At 40.2% G+C, this 27462-nt stretch overlaps 3 protein-coding genes across 4 annotated transcripts in view; 2 read left to right on the top strand and 1 right to left on the bottom strand.

Annotated features, from left to right (window-relative positions):
- Window positions 1–752: 752 nt before the first annotated feature.
- Window positions 753–9085, top strand: mia2 (MIA SH3 domain ER export factor 2). 2 transcript variants are annotated; one of them, XM_083907464.1, is made up of 23 exons: window positions 753–919; window positions 1390–1521; window positions 1627–1648; window positions 1756–1844; window positions 2021–2092; window positions 2268–2378; window positions 2476–2547; window positions 2668–2772; window positions 2954–3076; window positions 3226–3405; window positions 3492–3582; window positions 4204–4271; window positions 4719–4789; window positions 4898–4999; window positions 5075–5171; window positions 5359–5426; window positions 5536–5621; window positions 5700–5813; window positions 6110–6259; window positions 7035–7181; window positions 7310–7359; window positions 7443–7620; window positions 7956–9085. In XM_083907464.1, exons 1-23 carry the CDS (start codon window positions 818–820, stop codon window positions 8180–8182), a joined length of 2457 nt encoding a protein of 818 aa, XP_083763590.1. In that variant the 5' UTR covers window positions 753–817; the 3' UTR covers window positions 8183–9085. The 2 variants fall into 2 exon arrangements, with proteins under 2 accessions (XP_083763590.1, XP_083763591.1); XM_083907465.1 differs by lacking the exon at window positions 6110–6259.
- Window positions 9086–10021: 936 nt separating this feature from the next.
- Window positions 10022–14657, bottom strand: brms1la (BRMS1 like transcriptional repressor a). The gene is made up of 9 exons (XM_083908031.1): window positions 14538–14657; window positions 13431–13589; window positions 13141–13231; window positions 12923–13050; window positions 12448–12527; window positions 11911–12007; window positions 11718–11800; window positions 11546–11602; window positions 10022–11263 (listed from the first exon to the last, which is right to left on the bottom strand). Exons 2-9 carry the CDS (start codon window positions 13567–13569, stop codon window positions 11165–11167), a joined length of 774 nt encoding a protein of 257 aa, XP_083764157.1. The 5' UTR covers window positions 13570–13589; window positions 14538–14657; the 3' UTR covers window positions 10022–11164.
- Window positions 14658–15318: 661 nt separating this feature from the next.
- Window positions 15319–27462, top strand: part of ralgapa1 (Ral GTPase activating protein catalytic subunit alpha 1) — a 59714-nt gene continuing 47570 nt past the window's right edge. Inside the window, exons 1-18 of the mRNA XM_083907735.1 lie at window positions 15319–15441; window positions 18718–18828; window positions 18993–19042; window positions 19996–20053; window positions 20280–20323; window positions 20484–20661; window positions 20821–20936; window positions 21257–21395; window positions 21503–21711; window positions 21966–22277; window positions 22823–23002; window positions 23177–23248; window positions 23412–23560; window positions 23689–23812; window positions 23903–24049; window positions 24769–24857; window positions 25673–25836; window positions 26798–26941. Of these exons, the coding sequence (XP_083763861.1) occupies window positions 15336–15441; window positions 18718–18828; window positions 18993–19042; window positions 19996–20053; window positions 20280–20323; window positions 20484–20661; window positions 20821–20936; window positions 21257–21395; window positions 21503–21711; window positions 21966–22277; window positions 22823–23002; window positions 23177–23248; window positions 23412–23560; window positions 23689–23812; window positions 23903–24049; window positions 24769–24857; window positions 25673–25836; window positions 26798–26941 (2392 nt within the window). The 5' untranslated portion in view covers window positions 15319–15335. The remainder of the gene's footprint in view (window positions 15442–18717; window positions 18829–18992; window positions 19043–19995; window positions 20054–20279; window positions 20324–20483; window positions 20662–20820; window positions 20937–21256; window positions 21396–21502; window positions 21712–21965; window positions 22278–22822; window positions 23003–23176; window positions 23249–23411; window positions 23561–23688; window positions 23813–23902; window positions 24050–24768; window positions 24858–25672; window positions 25837–26797; window positions 26942–27462) is intronic.

Genomic DNA, 27462 nt, shown 5'->3' with positions numbered 1-27462 from the left:
ATAAATTAAAATATAGAATATACAGAACTATATAAGTCCATCGAGGTCACTGGACACTTTTACAGGCGTCTCTTTTACTATTGTGGTCAATGGGAAAATTGCTTTTTGGGCCCAATTAGTATTTTTTTGTTTGTTGCAGTACCCAGAGTGGCCACCATGACAAAATTGTCTTCAAGGCGGGGTGGGGGGGGGGGGGGTGCTCTATCCAGTTCTTATAATACAGCCATGCTCTGTCCCTTTATGATACTGGCTCAGTTACACCAGCTGGTAACCAACGTGCAGCAAGCTTTTCGAAAGATATATATTTTTTTAGTAATAATTTAGTAAATAGTTATGCAATAAGTCTGGAGCCCGTCAAAAATACTACTGCAAACACTGATATGTATGACACCTGTTTCTGTGTCACTTCGAAAGCATTCCGTCCTGCCAGTGTGGCATTTTACAATTGGTGACGTTGCGAGTGAACCATTTGTGCCGACGGGGGGGGGGTAATAATAATAATATCTACCCAACACCATAAGTGTACGAAGACAGTATGTATTTGGAAGGTTATTCATAATACACAGCAAACTTCGAAGGCAGTACACTATGAAGAAATAATCATATATCAGAGCGTAATTAGCACTGTTTCGAACAATTCTATATTATGTTCCCCCCTTTGATGCGCAGTTGAACATGGTCTCTTCTTGAGTGTCGGTGTTGTGAACAGGATGTGATACCGCTTCTAGCCCGGGTGACGGGTTACGGGTTACTTTCTCTTCACAATGTCGATAAAAATACATTAATTTAACTCTGAGTCGAATTAAATAAACTGGACATGGCGGAACATGTGACAAGTGAGCAGTTGGCCAGCACAGGGGCCGACTTCCAGGCGACGGCAGAGGCTTACTACAGTATCGCCGTGGAGAGAGTGAAGGATGTAGGTTATGTGGCAGCTTTCGTTAGCATGTCATAACTAGCCTTCACAGCTGAGACAACTGTCATGTAGTCGATCGCTGACCAGTAGCTCTGAAGCTACGTCTTAAAATGTCCTTTTAGTTTCCTGTTTTGATTGTACATCTTCTATAATTGCCAATAACAGGCTGTCAAGCGTGTTTTGGTACTAGGCTATATATTGTTGTTCTATTGATTATGTGATTACTCGGAGTTATCTGGTTATCGTTAAGTAGTCATTCGCTACTAAGTGCACATTAAGTGTTGTGCTGCTTTGTGTTGCTTCCAAAAGTGGCTGCTAAAATATGGCAGGCACATACTGATTTTCCTTGTAGCACATTAGCACTTGCCTCGTTCATGTAACAGCTGGTGCACTGAACCATTCTCATCTTCAGGATTTATCCGTCATCCTCGTTCCTGAATGTAAAGCATAATGTCTCTTTTCGTTTTGTTCAGGTTGTCTCGTCACTGCCTGATGACATTAGACCCGGTCCAGACCTGTACGGGGTTCCATGGGAACCGGTCATAGTCTCCTGTCTGGTGGGGCTGGTTACGGTGCTGTTGTTCACCTGTAGATGTTATAGCTCTGTGAGTATACAGCTATTTCTAGTCATAATATATACACGTGTGTGTTTATATATGTATATATATTTGAGAGAGGGAGAAACTCATCATTTGTTTCCCCCTCAACAGGTCAAAAGCAGAATGTATCGAAGTAAGCTCTCATCTTGGTATCACATTGTTACAACTTGACGTAAATAATTTAAGGAAACATTACATACATTACATTTGATTGTAAGTTTTGCTCTCCATGTTTTTCAGGTAAAGAGCGGTGGATGGCTGCACAGGTTGCACAGTTACTTGATGAGAAATGTAAAGTCCTTGAATCTCTGAGCAAATGTCAACAAGAGGTTGGTACTAGTGTCAATGCTGAGTGATTGTGTTCGATGCTGTTTTCCGTCATGTGAGGTGTGAGGACAGTTACTTTCTTGTTTAAATTGATATACATATTACTGCAGTTAATTTCAAAACCTGAAGATGTCAACATTTAGTCTCATACATTTCCTAAATATGTGCCATTTTTTAGTATGATGAAGTGGAGGAGTCACTGAGAGACAGTGGCGTCTTGGCCCAAACTCAAAAGACAGAACATCTGGAGGTAAGGAATGCATTTGCAATAATTGAAGAGCAGTTAAGATAATGTAACTTTTTGTCTGAAACTGTGTTCACCTGTACGATAGTACTCCAGGATACATGTATTCAAGTTTTAAAACCATCTTATGACAAAGATAAAATCTGTTTATCGAACATGTTTTGTTTTGTTATTGTTCCAGATGAAGTCCAGAGAGTTGGACCGTTCTAAAACAGAGCTAGAGAGGGATCTTGAACAACTGAAGGTTCAACTCGACCAGCAGAAAGAGCACAGGATAGAGCAAGAAAGAAGGGTAGGAGCATGTATTGAGATCAGTTAACTTATGTTACATGAGAATCAATTGCATAATTTGGTATTGATTGAGTAGTTTATTCGTTTTTCCTCTCCAGGTACTAGTTCTTGAAGAGAGCATGAAAACACATGAAGAAGAAATTAAAGACCTCCACTCACAGGAAGAGCAGGTGCCGTCACCATTTCTGTCTTGTACTTCCCAATTCCTGTCCTTTTCAATCTGCTTCTTTTCTGCCTTTGCTGCGTTCCTGTGTGTTTAATGTGACATGACAGCTGTCTTTGTCCTTTAGGGACAAACTACTCTGAAAGTGTACAGCATGAACAGCGACAGACTACACAGGAACCTGGAAACAGCAGGAGAGGAGAATAGACTGCTTCAGGATAGCAATGCTCAGGTAGGAGGCTGAACACACTCAATATAACAGTGTAATCTATTGAGTGGGATTATTTTGTCATTCAGTCATGTAATAGATTGAATGCTTTCTTTGTCTGATATATTGTGTACCTCTGAGTTACCTTTCTATTTGTCTTTGTCCTTTGAACCATGATTTTATCTCCCTGTCTTTTTCTCTGTAGCTGAGGCAGCAAGTGGAGGGATGGGCAGAAAGAGTGAGTGAGGTAGAAGAGGAGATGCGGAGATGTGAGGTCACCTACAGTGGGATGCAGCAGGATGTGGCCAAAAAGGATGAGCGTATAATGGTATGGTTTGCTCTAGATTTAATCACAGTGCTTAATAACTGCGTGTCGTCCTTAAATCTGTGATAAATATATTGACTTTGTTTGAACTGATTGAGATGATTAATTTTGTTGGAAACTTGCTTGTCAACAAAGGTTTGTGTGCCTTACAGTCTTTGACAGATTGCCTGCTCAGGATGAAAGCTTTGGATTCAGATCTTGAGGAAGAGGGAAGTGAGGAAGGAGCAGCAAAGGAGACATCACCAGGAAAAGAAGCGGAGAATGGAAGAGGGAATGTAACAGATGCACAAAGTCATTTCCAGAAAGCCCAGACACTCATTTATGCTGCTAAGGTATGTGTAAATTATTTAGTGCTTGTTGATAAGAAAGCTTAGTACTGTATTGAAAGTGTTACCTAATAGTCAGTACTTGTGTTTAGCTGAATGCAGACCTCAAATCAGTAGATGAAGACAAGGACAGAGTTTTTGCCAAACTGAATGATGAAATCAAAGCTAAAGAAGACCTGCAAGGTGAGTCAAATTAACACTCTCTGTTTTACTCAGGTTGGCATTAAGTGTTCTGATACAGAATGGGGTTAAACTAAATGTAGGGCAATAAAATAAAACTGGGAACAATGCGTGACATGGATTTCGCAAGGTCATAGAATGTCTGAATAAATCTGAAATGCAATCATCTTAATTTGAGACCTTAATAAGCATGTTGTAGTAACATAAAACCAACATGGAACCAATAAGTAAAAGAACAAAGGGCACAGTCAAAAATAAAGATCGCTACTGTCTCTGCCTGTAGTTTGAAAATGAACTTGGTATTTTTAGGATAATTCTTCATTTGATGACTTTAACTTATCTTCAGTTATAATAAATTGTAAATGTCACAGGTCTTGGCTTGAACAAACTAATTATATTGCCTGATAAAACTGCAAATCAACTATTTTAAAGCATATTCAACACTGGGCAAGAGTACAGTTAGGTCAGATAAGTGAATTTACATTCATATAATTCTGGGATTCTTAACTCCTTAAGTCCTAAACTCCATTCACTATGGGCTGGTTTTATCTATTGTTATTTGCTACGTATAAACAACATGAAGTTCTGTTTCTGTGACACTGTGTGTTTGTTTTTCCCCTTTAGTGAGCATTAAGGAGATGGAGGATGAAAAAATGTCTCTGCAGTCAGATTCTGGGACCTACTCTGATCAGGTAGCTGAATTCAGTAGTGTATGAATGTGAATGCCCATGCGTTTTATGTTTTTTTTTGTCCAAATCCGGCACACGGGTGGTTGGAGCCTTTATTTATGGTTATGGTAAACAATGAAAGTTGCCATTATATCCATGAAGAAGCAACTACCAGCCCCAGGAACACACACTCTACGAGTTATCACCAGCAACTATGAGTATAATAAAATATCAGACTCACCATTAATGATCATCAGTTCTTCTTTATCAACTTTACCAACTATTGTTGAACTGTAACCGCTGATCTCTATTTACATTATCCAAACTCCATGGTTTATTTTGAGTTGTTGTGGAGGAAGATGATAGCATTGACATGGACCATAGCTGACCTCTGTGAACTCGCTGACATTATTGTGATATTGTACTGTCATAATTTGCATTTTAATTAGCACATTTTACTTATGTGCTCAGGTCCAGCGTTTACAACAGAAGCTCCACATTATGACAGAAATGTACCAGGAGAACGAGCTCAAGCTGCACAGGTACAGATCCACTGATAAAAGCACATACTGTAAACAGAATAGATTTAGCTATAGCACTAGAAATTAAAAATTTGAAAAAGTAATTCATTGATTAACATGTGTTTGCAGACTGCTGACAGTGGAGGAGAAGGAGCGCCTGCAGAAAGAAGAGAAATTAAATAAAGCTGATAAAAACATTGCATTGGCAATGGAAGAACTCAACAACTACAGGTAGCTGCGTCTGCCGCGAACATGTTAATAGTATGTTTGTGTGTGGTACTGTCTCACTTCGCTGTGTTTCTGCAGACAACGAGCTGGAGAGATGGAGGAAGAGCTGGACAAAACCAAACAGTCCTACCAGACCCAAATATCGGCACACGAGAAGAAGGCTCACAATAACTGGGTTTGTAAAACTCCAACATAGAAGAAACAATATATGATAATATCAGTCAACCTTGGTATCAAACATGTTTTTCACTGCAGCACACAGAGGATTTAATGTTGTACCAGTGGATCCATTTTTTGACATTTTTAAATCCATTATCACTGCTGTGTACAATGTACTTACTGAAGTTGTCTTGATATTGTAGCTTGCAGCACGAGCAGCAGAAAGAGAACTATCAGACATCAGGAGAGAGAATGCTCTCCTAAGACAGAAGTAAGTGTATCTGTATGCTGTATAACATGTTTTATATCTTACTTTGCAGTCTTCAAGTCCTAAAAATGTTATACTGTGTCTTAACTTACGATGTCGTGTTTGTTTTTAGGCTGACAGACACGCAGTTCAAATTAGACACCCTTGACAAAGATCCATACGCGTTGGACACTCTTGCGAGACCAATGCCTTTCAGAGGTGAATACACAAGCATGCACAAAATGAGTCACTGATTTTTCTAAGCTTGGCATTAAGACAACTCCCCTTTGTCTGTAGGTGAAAGGTCCCCGTACGGTCCTTCTCCTCTCGGTCAACCGGCTTCTGAAACCAGACCTTTTCTGTCTCCTCCTACACTAATGGAAGGACCTCCTGCTCGATTGTCTCCTAGAGGTATGCAAAAGCACAATCTACACTAATCTAATCTATATATAAAATTATTGGAGATCATCACCTGGCTGCTGCATGAACTGAAGGTGCTGAAACGTGTCATAGCATGGTGTCTTAATGCTGGCATGCTACTTGGAATGCACATGGAAAAGTAAATAACAATGATATGCATTTAATCGTGCTCTTTCTCTTTTTCTTCTTCTGCCCGCACTCTTTCACTTTCACGCTGATTCAAATCTTCTCCTTCCTCCATCTTTCCCTCGAACTGTTCTTCTCCCTCGGGTTTCTTTCATCCACAGCGGGCCGTGGTCCCATAGATCCCCCTGGTGGTCAAGGAGAGATGGAGCGGAGTGGAGGTCCTCATTCAGACAGTGGCTCAAACTCTCCTTCATGGGAGAGAGATCGCAGGGGTCCCCCACCAGGACATCCTGGTCTCCTCGGACCTCCAGGTATGTGCGTGTCTGTACACACATAGGTCTGGTTTTTAAATTAAACTGACTAAACGCAACACCATTTAAATACTGAGATATATAAAGTTTACTATTTTTCAGCCAAAATATACCGGGATATACTTTTTTTTTGTCTGTATCACCCAGCCCTAGTATACAAATGGCCACAGAGCCTGACAACCTGCATTATGCTAACAATGTCAGCACTGAGTTGAGATTGAAAATGTAAATTTAGTGATTTCAAAGTGTGACTCAGCCTTCAGTGCATTTAATATTTATGTTTACTGTATTTATATACATTTTTACTTTCAGGAGAGTTACTTGAATGAGACACCGCTGGATTTCTGTTTCTGTCATAAACTATCCATTGGTTTATAAGTGTGTCAGTGCACTCTTTGCATTGTGATGATCACGTTCAGCGTTGTGGCATCGTGTCTGCACACCGTTTTGAAAATCCTTTCAAGGACGATGTAGCTAATCGCACAGATTATGGCTTTGTTGCTATGACAATGAGCCAGCATGCACAGTATTCGGTCCTGGTCCTGGGGAAGCACCAGTGAAATAAATTTTGTTGAAAGTTGCAGCTGAAGTCATGTGCACGTGAATGCTAAACGCATGTTTATAGCGCATGTAGTTTTAATGCATTTTGAGTTTTGACATTGGCAACTTCTGATCTCTGTGAAGCTCTGAGATAAAGTTGTTAAGTAAGTACCTATACATTAAACCTCATACACTCACACTTACTCCCATACTCCTTATTGTTTCTCTTTCTTAGGCTACATGTTTCCTGAACCTGGAGCCCCAATGTACAGAAGACTGCCTCCACCTGGGTCCCTCCCTCCTGGTTCCCTCCCACCTGGCCCACCCCCTCCCCATCTTAGGGGTTTCCCTGCTGGACCTCCTCACCCTGCTGACATGGCAGGCGAGTCCCCGGATTCTTTACAGCAGCCCTGTGTTTGCAAGATTGTGCACTGAAATTGTGAAAATTTGCACATGTGTATCATGAATCACACCTGAGTTCTAAACTACTAAATGTATTTGTCAATACAGATGGATACAGAGAAAACAGCTTTGGACCTGGTGATCAGGAACACAGAGAGGTAAGAGACACAAATGTCTTTATTCCAATGTGTGAACTGAGTTTCTGTAACATATATCTTTTTTTCTGGATCTGTTTGAGCAGTCAGGTCCTGGTGAGAGAAGAACGCCTCCTGAAGCAGATCTGAGGATGGGGCCCCTGCCCCCACCTGGACCCCCACTGGGCCCCATGGATGGTCCCTTCCCTGGTAGATCTCCGTATGGGCCCCCACCTCCTGATTTCTACCCTTCCAGGGGACCGGGGGTTCCTCCCATGATGCCTAGTAAGCTGTTGCGGCATGTATAATTTTACTGTATCTGTAGATCAGATTGGGCCACATGGTTGGTGTAGTGGTTAGCAATCTTGCCTTTGCAGCAAGAAGACCCTGATTCTAGCCCCGGTTGGAACAGGGGCCTGGAGTTTGCATGTTCTCCCTGTGTGTGCTTGGGTTTTCTCTGGGTTCTCTGTCTTCATCCCACTGTCCAAAAACATACATGGGGATTAGGTAAATTGGTCACTCTAAATTGACCATATGTGTGACCCTCCCATAAAGTGGTAGAAAACGGATGGATTTAGATTAGATTATTAACTTGACTTGTTGTTGTGATTTTCCTCCAGGATGGGCGCCTCCACCTCCTGGGATGATGTTGCCTCCTCGTTTCCCTCCTGGTGGCCTTCCTCCAGCTCCTCATCCTCACTATGCTGGCCCTATGCGCCCCCCACCACCCGGTAGCTTTCCACCTCCCTCCATGGCTCCTCTTCCTCCTCATCAGCAGTCTATCCCTTCCCCACCACAGAGCCAGTTGCCCGATGAGCACAGACCCTCGCCTGAAGATGCCATTTGATCCTGACCAGGTTTCTACTCCAGCTTTGAGATGGTACATTTCTGATTAAAGCATTAGATGTTCTGGTGGTAGATGGCTAGTAGGCAGGTGGCAGTTTTCCGCTCATATTTAACATATTTATTAAATAATGTTGACAGACTGGAAACTGGAGTCTTTACAAGCCTGATTTGTGGAGTCTGTCTGCATCCTCGCCCGGTAACTGCCCTCCCCCTTTGTTTCGGTTTCTTTCTGCCCCTTTCCCTGTAAGCTAGTGCTGTTGTGGAGTCATGGTGACGGCAACAAGGCTTTCCCCCAGTCGTGTGTGTGTGTGGGTCTGTGTGTGTGTGTGAAAATGTTGCTACGTGAACCAGAAATAGTCTCTTTTGAGCTAAACAATGCCAGAATGGTTTTTTATTGTTGCTTAGGTTGAAATGCATGCATGATGGAGCGATGCATGTGGCAGAAAAACGAAGAGTTTTATGTATGGAATCAGACATTTCGTCCCAGTGGCACAGATAGAGGAAACTAAACGATCTTTAGCTATCAGGGAGGAATTGCCTCTTTGAGGGCCTAATACCTTTTTTTGCTGTTGTTACTGTATCAATACTATTGAAATTGTCGCCATAATATTAAAAATGTATCCCTTTAGCATTAGTGTTGTTGACCTGGATTCAGCTACACTTAAATCAGATTACACTGGGTCCCTATTTAATTTTTTTTTTTTTTACTAAACTGTGTTGATCTCTTCAATTTTCCCCACAGGTCAAATATAATTAGTGTGTAAGCGAATTTTGCCGACCTTTCCGCAGGATTTAGAGCAGCAGTGTACTTTTGACTTTCTTGTTACAGTGACGTACAAAGCAAAATGTGACACATGTTAACAGTCGCTGATGGGTGAATGGGATGGACTGATTGGAAAGAGGAAAAGAGGAAGATAATCATCATGTGAATTTTGTAAAAAGTGATTATGAATAAAGATTGTAGAATTGTCGAGATCTCCACATTTCTGTTAAATTTCGATCGCTCTTCTCATAATATACTGGAGCTGTGTAAATCTGGTTCCTTTTCGTTTTATGCAAGTATTGGTAATAACTGGCAAAGAACTAGAGCACTGAAAGAGGCTCCTTTTGTTCTGGTGATAAAATTTGTACACAATAATATAATCTCCACTGAGTTAAAATATTATAATCAGACACCACGAAGCAAATATACAATGTTTATTTGTAAAAACCCATCAACTTCATGAACAAAAAAAGACAAACCTATCCAAATACATAACATAAATTGTCAAAAAAGTCACATCCTTGCCACTTAAAAAACTAAATTGATTTAAAAGAAATATGGCAGTTTGTTCGTCATGCTGTAATAAAGAAGCCAGGTTGTATTTGCAAGGATCCAGTGGAAGGGTATGAGTGGAAGAACGTGGTTCGTTTGGTTACACTTCTTTACAGTCTACGGTCAACTCGAACAAATCTCAAGCCATAAAAAGTGAAATAAAAACAAACACGGTCATGAAGGAGGAGCCCCTAAACATGTATGTTAACAAGTGTGTAACGGAGAGAATGTGTAGAGGTAGATGTGATGAGCAGAATGACACTGGAATAATACGACGTAAATATCTATGAGTAATAAGTAATACCATAGTATTTGACCCTATATTTTACCCCAACTCTTCAGAAACATTTAAACCTATTGGAAGAATTATGTATATATATATATATATATATATATATATATATATATAGACAATCTTTATGAAACTGTTCAGTGAGAATATTTTTTGAATTCAATGGATGTTGTCGCTGGTTCTGCCCTAAATTCAAGTGAAACGCATTATTTTGCCGTATATTCTACCAAGTGTATTACCAACACAGGTGATGGTGTCAAATTATTGGCTGGAGCTTGGTAAAGGGGGGAGTTAAAGCTGAAACACCCGAATAACATTATAGTGAAATGTGACTGAACGACACGTCGAACGGAGGCACTGCTGTGTGCTCTTTAAACTGTACAAACCGACATAGAATCACCTAACTGTTCAAAAATATTAATTACTCAACAGTCTCAAACAATACATAAACTGACACTTTAAAAAAACCATATAGGTACACAAATTGTACCTATAGGGCACAATGGACTAGGTTCATGTATGAACCAGCATTTCCTTAGATGTCGATGGAAACTTTGTCGATAATCTGCTACGCCTGAGATTAAAAACCTTACTTCCTGCAATTGCACACAGTGATAAAAGACCTTTAATTTTGGTGTGGGATTGAGTAGTTGGAAAAGTGTGTCTAACAGTGGGATAAAGCCGAGAACATCGTAGACTTAAACTAAAACGTAGATTTATTTTTTTGCTAAAAATCTGTTTTTTTTTGTGTCTCCTGGTTTTCGCCAGGGTTAGGTTCAGGGTCTAAAACCAACCCCTGAACTGTCCAGTTGGGTTGATCTGCTCAAGAACTGTAAAAAAATACTCTGTATGAAATGTTCTCGTAGACGTGTAAACATGGTTCACGGCTAAAAACATGTGTAAACCATTAGGAGAATTAACCTTCTGCTTAATTTAAATAACTAAACGGAACCTTGATATTGGTAGGCCCAAGTCATAATAGCCACGTGTATGTGTGATGTTAAATTTGTTATCCAACCATGTCCAACAGGGCACACATGGGTAGTAAGTGTGTGTAATTGTGTGCATTCACTACGCAACCCTCCACAGATATGGCACGTACGGTAAGTCCTTTCATTTTAGAGCTTGAAAACAAATCTTTTAAAATCTCATCTGTATGTGGTGAAATATTTTGGAATCAAAACCCTTCATTCACTGAAAAACCACTCTCTGTCATTTAAGGGAGATTCAAACCAGTGAGTCCTTGTCTCGCAGCTCCCAAACTCACCGAGCAGTGTTGCGGATTCTGGGAGGATTCTGACAAATATCTGTGCATTTTCATTTCTTTCCTAATGTGTGATTGTGCGTGTGTATCTCGGAATGTGTGTGTGTGTGTCTCAGCAGTTGAGTATGGGTCTGTTTCTATCCGGTCGGAACGGGAACGCGGAGCTGTCGGAGTCGGCTTTCCCTCTGTGGGGCCCCAGTGTAGCCACTGCCTGGAAAACAACATGGACATACCGTTGATGAGTTGATGATACCAGCACGGACAAAAGACACACCTTGGATATTCACTGTTGCTTCAGAGACGACCATCAGTTCCTGTGTCTTTAACTATGCGAAAACACACATTTTCTTCAAGGACTTTGGTGCGAAAGAGGAAGCAGTTTACAAATACTGGTTTTCAGTCAATATAAAGCTGTCTAATGGCAAGATACAGTGGAACATGTATTTTTAAGATGTTTAAATGATCACTTTAATATACACACATGGACACGCACCTTTCTTATGGCTGTCCAGTCCTCCAGGATGTCCAGGTCAGGGAGCATATACACAATATATGGGCGTGGACAAGGTTAAAGAAAGTTCAATAGGGAGCAGGAATTCATTTGAACATGTTGTTTTTTGTGTGATCAGTAATAGAGGTGTTAACAGTAAAAGGATATCAGAAACCACAGAAGGTCTTCTCCTCTTCTTGTCTGGACTTAAAGCGTCCCTCCTCTTCTTCCTCCCGGACAACTCATCGTTCCACAGCTCTGAGGAAAAAAAAGTATGAGTATTGAACATAGGGTGGCTTTTAAGTACCGCAAAATTAAAATGAGTCACGACGCCGCACGATGTAATGACTGTGTTCAGTGCGAATTACCCGATGTGATGTCTATGCTTTGTCTGTCCTCCTCCAGTCTCCTGATTTTCTCCTCCAGTTCACTCTGCACCGTGTCTAACAGCAGCAGCTTCTCACTCTGCACACACAATGTGTAAAACAACAGTTGGATACGAATATACATTGAAATACATTCATTAATTGTGAGTAAGTGGACTGTAAAGTTGAAAATTGTAAATTAACTTGATTCATTTATTAATTATGGGCTGTATGGATGGATGTACACAGTATGGATTGATTGCAGATGAGATAAAGTATGTGTGTCTTTCTTTGACAGGTGTGGTGTGGGCTGGATGCCAGTCAGGACCCTTTCCCTGCATTAAGAGGACATGGTTGTACAAATGGTAAGATTACATATATATGTTTTATTTTAAAGTCACAGATACTTGAGGTGTTCATTTTCTTCTTGATGTTTATGCATTTAGTTGCGATGTTTAGGGTAAGGTACCAGGTAATGCATTAACTAAAGTGAGATATATACTGTATGTGTGTGTGTGTGTGTGTGTGTGCGTTTCCAACCTCCCAGTGCTGGCATGCTGCCTGGATCTCACACTGATACTTGTTCTTTACTGACTCCAAACATAATTCTCTGTAGATACCTGACAGAAAAAGGGAGGGAGAGAGAGAGACAATAGTGTGTTTGATTTAATACGTTTGCATGCCTTTTCTTGTATTTGTCACCTCTTTAGGACCTTTCTGGCCTTCTGGCATAAACACTGACCCTTGTCAGGACCAGTAGTCCTCATGGAGAAGTCAATGCGGAGTCCTAAGAATAATAGCTGTGCAAACCTGTGTGTGTGCATGTATTTGTGAGGTCCAAAAAACTTACAAACCTATCTTTTTGGGGACTGTGTCTGGGCCGCACAACTTTGAATGACCTTTTCAGGGTTAAGAACTGGCTATTGTTATTGGTTAGGCAATGCATTATGCCTATGATGTGTCCTCACTAAGATATAAAAACAAGTTTGTGTGTGTGTGTGTGGGTTGAATTTACCTGCCACTTTGGTGCGAACCTGCATGTTCTCGAGCAGCACAGCCAGAGGATCCAGATATTCTGCTGCGCGGCCGGCCTCCACTTCTGTTAACTTACTATTCACTTGACTGAGACGCTCACGATACAGCCTGCGCACAGACACAGATATAAGTATTTGAACGACTCATTTATTATTATTTGTAATTTTTTCTTTTTTTGTATTCCACTGTCAATCTTACTGGTCTTTGAGATCAGTGAACTGTTTCTCCAGGTTGGACATTTCATCCAGACACTCCATTCTCCTCCGCTCACAGTCCTCCTCGTCCATTTCTGGAACAACGTGAAATAGGTAAGGTATTATGAAATTATGAGCTGACAGGTGAAACCTGACTTAGCTAATGATTTTTACATTCTGTGTACGATTATTAAAAATATGATCATTGCTTTCTCACGAACCTTTTAGTCATTGACTCCAACTAATATAACAATATGACTGTAATAGCAAGGTTCCTCTCATTTTTTTCCTCACCTGAGCTGTCTCCATCCTCGGAGACAGAGGAGGTGTCAGAGTCCTCCTCCTCTGTACTGGTCGCCTCCTGATCGTGATCTTCTACCTCCATCTCTTCTGCTGTACTCTCCTTCTTCTCCCGATCACGGTGCACTGGCATGATGTCGTATTAACTTGAGACTGGCAGTGTTAGAGAAAAAGACACTGTTAGCCTCTTTTGACGAAGAAAAATTTGAAAAGCCTTGGCCTCACTAAGCGTCTTTCTGAGCTCTGCCAAGGAGGTTATTATGACATTTTGTAGATTGGGGCTCAAGGAATGTTGATGGACATCCTGCAGTGGGTTGAGCTCTGCGAGTGCTTTCTCTTGTTGAGCCTGCTTTTACATCAGGAGCTTTTCAGAGTGCATAATGCATCACAATGCATGGTTATAGCACATGTGTTTTCCTCTGCCTGAACATAACTGCATTGCATGCATTAGAGTTGTGTTAAGTGATGTTATGCAATTGTCATTTTACACTTGACACATAAGTGATATGATAAATACTTTGTGGATGTAAATATTGCTCTCTGATGCGTTCCTGTCATATGAGCATCAGCAAAAAAAGAAATAATACTTGATAGATCAAAGAAACTACAAATAATTACACCTTACTAGTTGGTGAATACATCATTTTTGTTTCATTCACTTTGTGTATTACTATGTGATAACTGAAAGATGATTTTAGGGTCGTACATTGAATCGTTTCAACATGGATTTTTCATCCACTTGCAAAGGTGAGGTATTCTTCCAAATTCTATTCATAGTAAACGGTGATTTATACACCTTTTCATCGTTTTAATCACATCTTTGTCTTTGATCTCAATAAACGCTCTTAAATCAACTCAGGAAAACAATGGATCATTACGTAGGTAGAATGGATCACAAAATATAGTTTTAAGTCACACTAACTCACGCAAAGCGAACTGTGGAATCTAGTAAATCTTCTAATCAATAAATATATATAAAATAAAAACATTAACTTATCGGTCAACATTGTGTTAGCGCGTTAGCAAATCAGTAGCAGCAGTAAACAAACGCTTTTTATGACAGAAAAAGGAAATTCGTGCAAAATTAAAAATACAACTCACAAGACTAGTATGTTCGGTGTTTGTTGAAACAATTAAACCAAACCAATCTAGAAGACGATGAGCTTAATCGTGTTTCCTTCCTTCGGTAACTATTCTACTCGTGTCTCGGCTAAGCTAAAAACAACAGATAGGCGGTCTTACGCGCGCAGGGAACTGTAGTTTTCTTTGTCTCTGATATTCACAACATTACCCTTTAGTAACAACTGCGAACTGCGCTACCCAGAATTCCTCGCTTCACTTTGAGGCGGAGAGTTCGAGTGGAACTGTCGAGAAGCGTTCAAAAGTCTAACATAAGTAAAAGTGTGAACACCTTAAATGTCAAAGGTATAGCTATATACCTCGTAATACCACGCGTACACTGTATATTTAAAACTGATAGCACATTTTTGATATTGTAAAACTACTTTGACGTTGAATGTCTCTGCTATCGATTAATTTGTTTTCCCCTCCCCGCCATGATGTTTTCTAAGTGAACGGCGGAGCTAGCCGTGCAGCTAGTCGAGCCTTCAGGTTGTTGTGGTAGGGAGGTGCAGTGGATGGATGCTTTACCCCGCTGCGTCTCGCATATTTTTTGTCTTAGTTTAAACAGAATGCGTGCTCTCCAAAAAAATTATATATTGGTTCATACACCCCGCCCCGTTGCGGAGGACCCCTAATTCGTAACGTTAATAAATGCTCCAAGAGTATCGGCGTCCGTAACAGTTTGAAGATTAACGTTAGCTGGGGCTGTGTAAGCGGCTACACAGCTAGCTCCTCCTTGCTGTCTACCATCGCAGTCTTGTGTCTCCTGCCTCTGGAATGTTTTCCAAAAAGCCTCATGGGGACGTTAAAAAATCAACACAAAAAGTGTTGGACCCAAAGAAGGACGTGCTGACGAGGCTCAAACATCTTAGAAGTGTCATAGGTAAGTCAAAAATCCTTTATAAGCAGATAGACATCTACGTGACAATCTGTGCATACGAGGAATGCCACACCAAACTCCTCTTAAAAATTACGACATTCCAAAGTTACCTTGGATGTAAAGCAATACACATGCATTATACAACAGACCTTAAAGACATGTTTCATTTTCTATAATCTCTTCATCACTTCGGGAGCATAGCCGTGGTCACAGAGAGGAATTTGTGATTGTTTCCATTTTTAAAGTTACTGCTGTTTCTCATCTTGATGACAGCGACCAAAATCTGTGCCATTTGTGAACAAGAAAATAAGAATGACGCCGAAAAGTTATTACTGTAGGATTACTCAGAGTCAGAACAACATGCACTCAAATCTTATATTTATATCTATATATAGATAAAGTAGGATAAACAAACATTGTGAACATCTGTACATGATATCTTTACAGATGTTTTTGTATAAAACAGCTATCATGTACAGTTATGCTTTTTGTAGACATGGAAAAGAGTTTTGAAAAAAAATCTAACTATATTAGCATTTAAAGACATGCTTCATGTTGTGTGTAAATAGTAGAATATTTTCATGGAGTGGTGTTTGACTGAGGAAGGAGGGATATTAAGGTACAGTGATGCTGCATCCTGTTAGTCAGACTGTTGTGAGAGTGAGAGACCTTGAATTAATCCGGGTGTCTTCATAAATTGCTGCAACACTCTACAGTAAACACAGAAAATAATCACCACAAGGTAATGATAATGACAACATTATAATTGTGTGTATATATTTCAATTTCTCGCACACTAGGTCTCACACATCACATCAACACTGACCTAAGAGGGAAATAGCCTCTATGATTTCCTCTCTATGTCCAGTGCAGTAGCTCAACTTCCTGTTTCTTTTGTATGAGCTACTGGTCTCTCTCTCTCTCTTTGAATCTCTCTCTGTGAGTGTGTGTGTGACAGTGAGACAGAGAATGGGTGTGCCCCTTCATTGTGTTCCATAGGGAACTCGAGGCCTTGATAACAATCACAGACATGCAAACATGTAGTGACATCGTTTGAGAAGTGATATTGCTCAGAAACATTAGCTTACCGCACAGTTTTAATGATCACGTTGTCAAACCTCTACTTAAATCAAATGCATGCGAGCATGGCTAATAGCTGCACTAATAGAAGATGATAACCACTATAATGTCACTTGAGTGTTGGTGTTGTTTATGTATAGGATTTTATAGCTTTCACAAAAGCATAATTTAATTCTGCAATTTTCTTTATTCTTAAACAAGTACTATCACTAACTAATGTTTGCCTTTGCTATAGTTGCAAATAAGAAGAACGCTCGCTAATAATCTGCAAACACTTAAAAGATAAACATCCGAGCACACACATTTTCAATGCAAATTGACTCTTGCTTTAAGCAAGAATGTAACTTGCAATATAGCTGCAGTGCAATAATTATTTCCAGTAATGTACGGACTATTTCAGGGTTTCCTTAAGGAGGCCCACAGGCCAGCTCTGGCCCACAGGAACCAAATGTGTGTCCTGCACTTACTCTTTGGTCCTTAAAGTCTTCATGGACTACACGATTTTCCAAACAACATTGAACTCTGTGAAGTTTGCAACTCTGCCCTCTCTCCTATGCTGACGTAGTGGCACTGCACCCAGTACTAGCCATGGGAGCGACATGTGGTGGAGTGTAATGGAGGTGATAACTTATATGTGGAAAATAATATTTAACATTATAATATAAAAATATTATTCATATTTATTCATTCATTCATATATGCAGGATTTAGAATTCAATGCTGTTTAGAATATAGTGTATAGTAAGAACAGGCCTGCAGGCCATCTTTTTGGGAACACCTGAAATATTTTGTACATGACTGAAAATAATTATTGCACTGCAGCTATTTACATTTTTTTCATTTCTTTGATGCAACCAGGTTATTAAGTATGTTGTTAGAAAGGCAAGTTTGTTGTTTTTTTATACGGTACAGTGTTTATAGAGTAAAGTTCTAGTCTGGTTAAAAAGAAACACCAAGTCATCATGGCAACCTCACAATAAATAATTTAATTTGGTGTAGATTTATTGACTGTAAAGTAGAACATGAGGTGATTGCATGACAAGTTTTCAGCACTAAAAGTGAGGTCAAGTGGCTTAATGAAAATAAAAGTGATGTTTTTATTTATCACTTAACTTGACAAACAAAAAAACTAAAGCAACTCTATACAGCTGTAACCACTCATTGTCTTTATATCAGCTTCACTTCTGCTTGCTGCACTTTTTGCACTTCAGTTCTTCTTTGGATTGACGCTATAAACAAATACATCTGTCTCTGCATGTAATTCCACAAGAGTCTGAATGTGTCTAAAACCTTTGCACAATATTGTATCTCTGGTCATTATGGATCCAAGCACATGAGATCGAGCATCCAGCACTATACCATTGCATTACCCTTGCGTGGGAAGAGTTGGTAAATAATATGGCTGTTTATACAGTTAGTACATGTCGTGTCGTGTGTTCTTGTTTAATTGTATAGCCTAATGTGTGTGCTCTTTGGGGGAGTACATTTCTGTTTGAACTACCTCTGAACTATCATGGTTGTATTTTCAGTTTGAACACATTTTATCTCTGTGTCGGAGTCAGTGTGTCTGCCTCCTAATAATGACAGCCAGTGGTGTTGAGATACAGATTTAGTCCAGAACACATTTAGATAAACTTCCGATCCTTTACAAGAGAATATATAATATAACCTGTGCCTGGGAACCAGACCTGTCTGTGAGCTTTTTCTCTTTAGTGGCGTGATATTACACAAGCATGTTTACAGGAGCCAGATGCTGCAGTGAGGTTATTTTACACAATGTACTTCCTGTGATGAGATGTGAGAAATGTGTGGTTTCAACAACATGCCTTTTTCTCCTCATTCAAGATGTGTTTTTACTTTTAAGTCTCAAGCTTTTCCAAAAAAAATGACAGAGAAAGTCTTTCAACTGGTTTAATTGTTTTTTTAAAATTAGATTACTATTTTACTACTTTGTGTGTGCGTCTTTTGTCAGACTACCAGAGATTTCTGTGTTTGGTGAAGGGCACATAAGCACCCAGACAAAGTGTTTTCAGTCATCCAGTTCACGGTATCTTTAGGAGTTATAGAAAGATGCAAGCTTTTGCCTGGACTGAGCTTAAAGTTTCTCACTTACATCTGCGTTTTACCACCTGAAGACATTGTAGTTGACTGTAGTCTCTGTGTGTTAGTGAAGTCTTTATTTCCCCCCTTATTTTACAGAAAACGCGGAACCATCAGAGCTGAAACAGTTATTTGACCTGCACTACTCCCATATCTACTATGTCTTCTTTGAAAACTTTGTCACCATCGAGGCCAGCCTCAAGCAAAAAGGTAAATTTCATTACTGTGCAAAGTGGACAACAAAGCTGTAACAGGACAGGCAAAGTAAAGCAATAAATGCTCCATAACAAAGCTGCATTATTATGTTGTCCTTGAGCTAGTCTGTGTTTAATTTTGCACTATTTTTGGACAGTAAATATTTGAACTTATTTCAGGTCACAAATCTCAGAGGGAGGAGCTGGACTCAATCCTCTTTATCTTTGAGGTAATGAAATATAAATTCCTACTCAAAATGGATGTCTAGAAACCATAGCCTTTTATTTAATGTGCACAGCAGTATGTGATTGGAGTAAGGCTTCTAATTAATCTCATTGAGATGTGCGATATTGGATTTCAGGAAACAAGTCACTTACTGTAATAATAAAACAGGCCTCTTTAATGTCAGTCGTGGTTACTGGCAAATCACCAGTAAAAGACGAGGCACTTCTCCTCAGAGCTGCTGTTGTTTCATAATAAGCATCTCTGCATACAAAACACAGTGGAAATAAAGATGTCTATTATTCCATTATTAAGTCATTTCTTTCTAGGCTCAGGCTGATTGGGAAGTTTGGTTGTTTTAAACAACAGTCAATTGTAGATAGCCAAAAGGCAACATTGCGGAGTGCTGACACAACCTTCACAAGTGTTACTTGTGAATAGGGCATTGTTGTTTAGCAATCTCTAACTAAATGCTAGATTCAGAGGTGCACGAACGGTGAACGGCGCTCTGAAAATACGAGCTGACATTAAACAACAGGTGGTTGTGATTCCTGTTGGTCTTGCACAGTATCACAACACCAGGTGGCACTGACCTCAGACCAAGACTGCCAGCACGAGTGGTTCTTAGAGCCATGAAGATAACATGAGTGTTGCTGATGCCCATGTGTCCCTCCACACTATGAACACTCCTTTAAACTCAGAACAGGCCTGGACAAGGCACGAGGAAAGTGAGAGCCCAGATAAAAGAATGTGCCTAATATAGGCTTTCTTTGATAGGTGAAGTTAGCTGGAAAATAAAAAGGGTTTATGGAACCACTGATTACAATGTCAAACTGACTTAAATCTACTAATATTAAGAGTTTTCATACCAGCAAATTAAAAAAACAAACAAAAAAAAACATGTATTTCACTTCAACTAATTCTAATTATTTATCTTAATTGAATTTCCCTCCCCCACAGAAAATCCTCCAGCTCTTGCCAGAGAGAATCCAGAGCCGATGGCAGTTCCACAGCATCGGTATCTCACGCAAATCACACTCTGTCTTTTTCATCAAACATGTTGCACATATGTAAAGCAGTTTAGATTACACCAGAAAACCATGTGTAACAAAGACATGTTATTTTCCATAATACACATAAACGTAACGTAAGCTGCTAATGTGTTCTCAGCTGGCTAACATCTGTCATGGCCACAATGGGCTATAGTGTTGAATGACCTGGCCGATATGTCTTTCTTTTCTCAGGGCTGATTCTTAAGAAGCTGTTACACACTGGGAACTCTTTAAAGGTACTGCTCTGTTAACTGCATATGGTGTCAATCATAGCTCCTATATTCTAATCCTCTGGCCTCTAAAGAGGATATGCACACCGTCTACTTCTCCTAGAAATCTTTATTTTGAGAAAAAAAACATCTCCTCATACTTCTTCTCTCGTTGTCATCGTTGCAGATCCGTCGTGAAGGCGTGCGTTTGTTCCTGTTGTGGATGCAGGCATTACAGAGTAATGCGGAGCGGGAGCAGCTCTGTATGTTTGCCTGTTTGATTCCCGGCTTCCCGGCTCCTCTCTGCCACGGATCGCCACGCACCCTGGACACTCTGATCAACCCGCCACTGACTTTGACTGAGAGTTAGTACAGTAAACGGTTAAATGATAAATGAGCTCACCATTATATAATATTATATAAAAAAAATCTAGTTAAACAATTAAGCTTGGATAAAAAATGGAAACCCATCCATTTTTACTTGGATTGCTATTCATGTTAATATTATCATTCCTCCCCTGCAGTTCAGGTGACCCCGGAAGAGATCACTCCACTGGTTCCTCCTCAGTCAGGTGACAAGAACCAGGAAGACCTTACTGCCTACTTCCTAGAAGCCCTACTGAAATACATGGTAAACCAGGTATTATCAGTATTTCTTACTAACACCGCTAACATATTTCCACACATCCTGATGCTTTATTAATGACCCTAAAGCTAAACATATGTCACATAATAGTTACTGACATTTATCTAGTGTCACTAACTCCCTCAGATTTTTTCTTTCTACCTCCTCCTGCTGCCACATACTGTATACACAAGCATTCACTCATGAACACGCTGATCGCATTCTCCCCTAAAACAATGGTGCTCTTCTCCACTTGACCCCATTTTGTGTATGTAATGCTCTCTGGATAACTCACAATTGTGTCTGTGTGTGTGATGTTTGTGTGTGGCCACTAGGCCAAGTCTCTGGAGTGGCGTTGTAAAGACAACCATGAACGGGGCTTCAGCTTCCTCTTTGGTCACTTCAGGAAGTTTTACCTTCCTCACATATTTCCCAACTTTGCCATGGAAACCAGCCTCTACAACCCCATACTGGGTCAGTCCAATTAAATCAACTAAATGAATGTGACACTGTAAATCTGTGTCACTTTAACTCATGGACTCAACAGCAACGTTTTAAAGGTTTTCCTCTTCTCCTTTTAGATGTGCCTCCGATGCGTCCTAAGCCGTACTACAGTGTTGTTCGTCGAGAGCCGGACAGTGGGGAGACACTGTATTGCACCAGGGAGAGCTTCATTCAGGCCCGTGTCATCTTCATACGCTGGCTGGTTTCCTTCTGGCTGGAGCCACGACCCAACACACAAACACATATCCCAGGAACAGAGGGAGAAATTGTCCCCAAGAACATACAGGTGATCCACCACTATTTTGCTGCTTAGTTCTGACACATTTAGTTGCCAAATGGGCAAGGCTGCTGATCCTGACTATAGAGATATTCTTCTAGACATCATAAACACAACATTATTTTTTGATGTTTAATGGATTTTTCTTGTCAAAGACCTCATCTAGAACAATATATGAAGTTGAGAGTCAAGTTGTTGCCAAATGTTATTTTCTTTTAGTTTTCCCATCTTACCTTATTACCTTTGTTACTCTTGACCTCCAGCGAGCAGCAGCTGGCCTGGCCGCTCGCTCTGCAGGCAGCTCAGACGACGGCATTGGAGGTAGCAGTCACTTGGAAGGTGGCAGCGGTCCCTCCGGGCCAGGTGGAGGCAGCATGGGGCTGTCGGGAGGGCCAGGGATGGGAAATGAGCCTGAGCAGAGCCACTCCAACACATCTACGCTGACTGAGAGGGAACCCAGCTCCTCCTCACTCTGCTCCATTGATGAAGAGCAGCTGACTGACATGGAGGTTGTGAGGAGAGTGCTGACCAACTCCAGAACCAACGTCAACTTCATCACAGAGATCTTTAGACAGGTGAATGAGAAATGATAGTTTTTGACATTATGTCGCTATTGCAGTGTTACACCTTTGACTTGCACATAACATGGAAATAAGGAGCTGCACTTTTATCCGGTGATACATTCTGTTGTTGCATATACCCAAACACCTATTTTTTTCGCGTCAACAACAGGCAGAGTTTGAAAGTGAAGGTGTGTCTGCTGAAGCTCAATTACTTACCTGTTCAGGAAAAGATTTCTGTCATCTGTATCCGACTTCAAATTTCTTTCTGCATTCAGTCGTCAACATATTTGACAACAAAAGCATCTCTAATACAGACCTCACTTTTTCTTCTTCTCTTATCGAGATGTTTTTGAGAGTGGTACTGAGGCTTTTTCGTTTCTTAATGTCTGTATTTATAGTTTTTTTTATGTTATTCGTTGTTAATGGGTTGTTGGAACAAGTCTAGCTTGTGAAAAATATGTTCACCTCAGTAAGAGTTCCTAGTAAAATACATTTTAAAGTTCATGATGAGATTGGATGGCATTATTCATGTGATAATGTGTCTTCCCCCAATATAGGCATTTCTTCTTCCTATGTGTGAGGCCGCAGCAATGCGAAAAGTGGTTCGTGTTTACCAGGAGTGGATCTCCATGGAGGACAAGCCAGTGTTTATGAAGGAGCCAGAAGAGGGTCCTTATCCCATAGCCACAGCCAACAGTCTGGACTCAGGCTCTCAGCTCAGGGACACAGAGGATGAGGTGAGGAATGACATAAAACAAGTAATGGGAACTGTTCCATTATTCAAGTAAATGATGGTGTACATGTTCTTTGTCAATGTCATTTAGGCTGAGATAATGCTGATATTTGTGTCTTGTACAGTGAAGTTTTTTTGTTTTGAGTAAACAGAACTGTGTATTTGTTTATCTTGTCAGGGAATGAACAAAGTGATCGACAGTGAATTGCTGGAGTACAGTGTACATGCTGGAGTTCAGACTACACTACAGGTATGTTCTTGCGTAAACTTGTCTTCCTGTCTTACTCATACACACAATTGTCTCACTGTTGCAGCATCTTGTTATTTTTATTTTTATAACCTTGAGGAAACTTCCTTCACAACAGTTTTTGACACAAATTTAACATCCTAATAAATTGTGTTCTTGTCTGCAGGTATTTATCACCCACTCCTCTAATGTTTTTCTATTGGAGCCTGCCAACGACATCAAGATACTTTTAGAAGAGCATGTGGACATGTGCAAGCGAGTCCTGAACATCTATCGCAGCCTTGTCATGCACGAGACCATGGACCACAAAACATGGTAAAAAGATAATCTACAGTAACACAAAGCAAGAGACGAGCAATATTAAAGCATTTAGAAGTGTAATTACTGTGCCACTATTTAAAATGTCTCAGGCTTCAGCTTTAATGGTTGTATCTGCTTGGCAGGGAGCAAATCTTACTGGTTCTGCTCAGGGTGACGGAGTCTGTGATGAAAAGACCACCATCAATTATGCCTCAGGGCAAGAAGAACAACACGTTGTCAGGGAGACTGGCTGGACCTATCTTTCAGGTACATTACTTTCAGTACAACAAGTGGTAATTAGAGTACTAAGTTTTGTTCTTATAATGTTTCATCCCTTTACTCTTCCTTTCCACACAGACACTGATTGTAGCCTGGATTAAGGGGAACCTAAATGTCTACATAAGCAGGGAACTGTGGGATGACCTCCTCTCTGTCCTCACCTCTCTGACCTGCTGGGAGGAATTGGTTACCGAGTGGTCTCTCACCATGGAAACCCTGACCAAGGTACTGGAATTATCATGTTTTCAGGTGCTGTCAAACACATGGTCCACTATGGATGGGTATGAATAAGACAAGGATTCATCTTTGGGGGCTACTGTATACATACTGTATAAATCAAACTACTTTTTCTAATGCAAGGGATGGCAGTACGAGTGATGATTATGTAACCATTAGCTGGGCCAGGCAGTGTTTACAGATGTGAGTTTCGAAAAGAACGGCCCACATCAGTAGGTGTTGACAAACACAGATGCAAACTTGGGTGTGTCCCCAGAATGTTGAAATCCTCAGGACGCAGATACAGAGCCGAGTTTGGTTTTTGTACTCGGCTCTGAGCGAATTGCTTTTCACTTCAATGCTTTCATGTAGAATGTTGTCAAATATGCTCACTTCCCTTGGTTTACTTTTCATGTTTGGAGACCCAGAGGAATTTACAAGCTCAACAGCATATTTGGACGCACACTCTAATAGGCTTTTGTTCCTGTCGAGTGGGGAAATGCTAAATAATAAATACAAAATGCAAAACTTTGCCTAGTGTACAAAAGCGCCATAACAGAAACACGATTCCTTCACAAAATCTCTTTAAAAGTTTCCACTACACTATCTGTAATAACACGTTTTGAGAGTGTTATTTCTTTTAGTCGCTGTGACTGACCATTCCTGTTTTTTTTCTCGCTGATAGTTGGTTTGAAAGTGTTGAAGCAGTGTTTATCTTTGTTTCTTAGGTTTTGGCCAGGAACCTGTACAGTGTTGACCTCAATGAGCTGCCTCTGGACAAACTCAGTGAACAAAAACAGAAGAAACGAAAAGGTTGGTATATCATTGAGGACCTTCCTGATACTTCCTGATAGTCATTTTTTGACATGTTATCTTTAACTAAGTATTCACATACGCATTCGTGCAGACATGGCCTCAGACTGTTGCTACAGCACAATGTTAGAGATGATCAGTTACTGTCAGTCTGGATGCATTTCAGGTTTTGATTTAGCAAATGTTCTGCCATAATCCAAAGCTATCCAAGCTGTTCAGACTTACATTACATCAAGGTGTAAATCAGTGGCCCCCATGTTGACATGGCACTGACACAAATAATATACTCAACAACCTTCATAGGTCCACTCTGATAAATGGCAGATGATGAGTATGAATCCAGTGGTGAATGGTATTTTTATTATTATTATTATTATTATTATTATTATTATTATTATTATTATTATTATTATTATTTTTATTATATATTTTTTTTTTTTAAAGAGCCATGCACAGAGAAACAACCCACACATTCTCTCTGGTTTGTCATTATCTTCCTTTACACATCTGTGATGTGTTTGGAGCTTTCTTAGATATCGGTACAATCCTGTGTCCTGCTTATTTTCTCACAGATATCAAATATGAATACCAAATGACAAGTCCTTTTTTGATAGTAGGTAGGATCTGAGAATTAAAGTCTGGTATTACCAGCCATAGACACGCCAGCTGAAACTTTCAGTTTCATCTTGTCTGCATGTTGTCTGCAAGGTCTGGCAGTTTCTCCGTGCTAACCAAAATGAATTTCCAAGTAACATGAACAATGAACTGGCATTCACAACAACTCATTCCTTAATACCTTTTGTCTGTGCATACACAAGGTATCGGTTCAGAGGGCCAGCGGCAAGTCGTGGATCGTTCCTTCTCAAAAGGTTGGAGCCGAGATCAACCAGGCCAGGCTTTAGCAATGAGACAGAGGAGCGCCACCACTGCTGGCTCACCAGGCATCGAAAAGGCCAGAAGTATTGTCCGCCAGAAGACTGTAGGTCAGTATTCACCTTCCTAAATGTCTCTCCTTCTCATGACTGTGAGGAAGAACCTCTTAACGTTTGTGGGGAAAATGCTATCTGATTATTTAGACATTGTTTTTTGTATCCATCTAAAAGTGTTAATGTGAATGTTTAAGGGAATTTAACAGGAAGAAAGTGGTGCTTTGTTTTCCTCTTGCCTGCCTATTTGATGCAAGTTGTTGCATATCCTTCTTGTCAGATTATTGGATTAAATAAACAATTTCCAGATTTCACTTATTGAATATAACTATTAGAATGGATGTAAGGATTAATCATATACAAGATCACTGTACACAGGGTGTATGTGGGCCCTAAAAAAAAAATCAAGATAATTTAGTATTTACCATTAATAAAATGGATCAAAATTGAGAAACCAGACAGGGAAACACACTACCTGTCTGTGCTTGACCTTGCCTATTTTTCATAACACAAGACCAGTAACGTTACTTAAAACAGACAATGTGTTGATAGTCATTATTGAAGGTAAAGTCAGTGTAAAATAAGTTGTACTGGACATCACAGACACACAGGTAGTCGTATTCAACGGTGAATGTTTTATAAAATCAAAGATGTGGTCAAACTAGCATACAACTTTGTTTTGCAATTTAATTATATCACACCAGGGAGCTGCCTCTAGCCTCTCACTATCTTCCTTCCAGAATTAACCCTGTCTCACACCTCCTCCACCTTCCCTTTCCCTCAAAGTCTGCCCTTCAACTTTCCTCTTTTTTCTTTCTATTTACTTTATTCATTCTTTTTTGTCATTATATCTGACACCCCCTTTTATCTACCCCTTTCACATAAACATCCTCTCCATTTACATCCTATTTAACCTCACCTCACTTCAACACTGCCTTCCTTTCCCTCTGCTCTTTCTCTGTTCACACTGTGCCCCCTTCTTCTCTTTCTCTTCCATCTGTTCCTCCCAATTCTTCAGCCCTACGTAGCTGTTCTACAGGGGACTCTCTGCTCTCCTCAGCCTTTATCCGCAGTGCTAAGAGTGCTCCTGCTCTGGCTCCGCCTATTCCTGTCCTCCACCACCACCACCCTTTACTACCCCCCCTTGCCGACCAGCTGGCAGGTACACACTCTTTGCACTACCTGTCTGCCTGGAAAATAGTAGTCTTCTTCACATCTGTCAGAGAATGAAACTTCATGTCTGTCATGTCTTCTCCGTCTTCCTATGTCCTCTTATTATCTGTAGTATGGAATTATATATCCCTTTCCTGTTTGGCTTTAACCTAAGATGATCATTCTCTTGAAGCTGTGCAGTCTCATCGCTGAACTTTTGCACGTGATGAACAATTGTACCATACTGTTGCAACAACTTCATTTATTTTTTCTATTTTGAAAATAGAGAAACTTAAGTTATCTCGTAATTAGATACAAGTCTTCCCTAGGTGAAGACTCCATTCAGTTGCTTAGTTAAAACAATATTATTCTTTTCATTGCTAATGGGTTATTCAGAAGTAAGTGACAATTGCATTGGTTAGTTTTGTGTTTCCTAATGGTGCTGTCTGTCTTTAACAACTGTTAAAAGTGTACTGAATGCTCTTTGTAGTTGGCCAAACTATTTTTTTATTTTACAAATGTTTTTAAGTC

This window comes from Microchirus variegatus, assembly GCF_963457635.1.
Source record: "Microchirus variegatus genome assembly, chromosome: 21".
Taxonomy (NCBI): domain Eukaryota; kingdom Metazoa; phylum Chordata; class Actinopteri; order Pleuronectiformes; family Soleidae; genus Microchirus; species Microchirus variegatus.
This window is presented reverse-complemented; position numbering and strand designations above follow the sequence as displayed.

What these genes read in the sequence shown, in the direction of transcription:
- mia2 (XM_083907464.1), top strand. Translation starts at nt 818, where the DNA reads ATGGCGGAACATGTGACAAGTGAGCAGTTGGCCAGCACAGGGGCCGAC. An exon ending in AACGAGCTCAAGCTGCACAG is followed by an intron (nt 4,790 to 4,897) that starts GTACAGATCCAC and finishes ATGTGTTTGCAG; the next exon opens with ACTGCTGACAGTGGAGGAGA. An exon ending in TGCTCGATTGTCTCCTAGAG is followed by an intron (nt 5,814 to 6,109) that starts GTATGCAAAAGC and finishes TTTCATCCACAG; the next exon opens with CGGGCCGTGGTCCCATAGAT.
- brms1la (XM_083908031.1), bottom strand. Translation starts at nt 13,569, where the DNA reads ATGCCAGTGCACCGTGATCGGGAGAAGAAGGAGAGTACAGCAGAAGAG. An exon ending in CAGCATGCCAGCACTGGGAG is followed by an intron (nt 12,008 to 12,447) that starts GTTGGAAACGCA and finishes TTGTGTGTGCAG; the next exon opens with AGTGAGAAGCTGCTGCTGTT. An exon ending in AGAGGAGAAGACCTTCTGTG is followed by an intron (nt 11,603 to 11,717) that starts GTTTCTGATATC and finishes CCACGCCCATAT; the next exon opens with ATTGTGTATATGCTCCCTGA.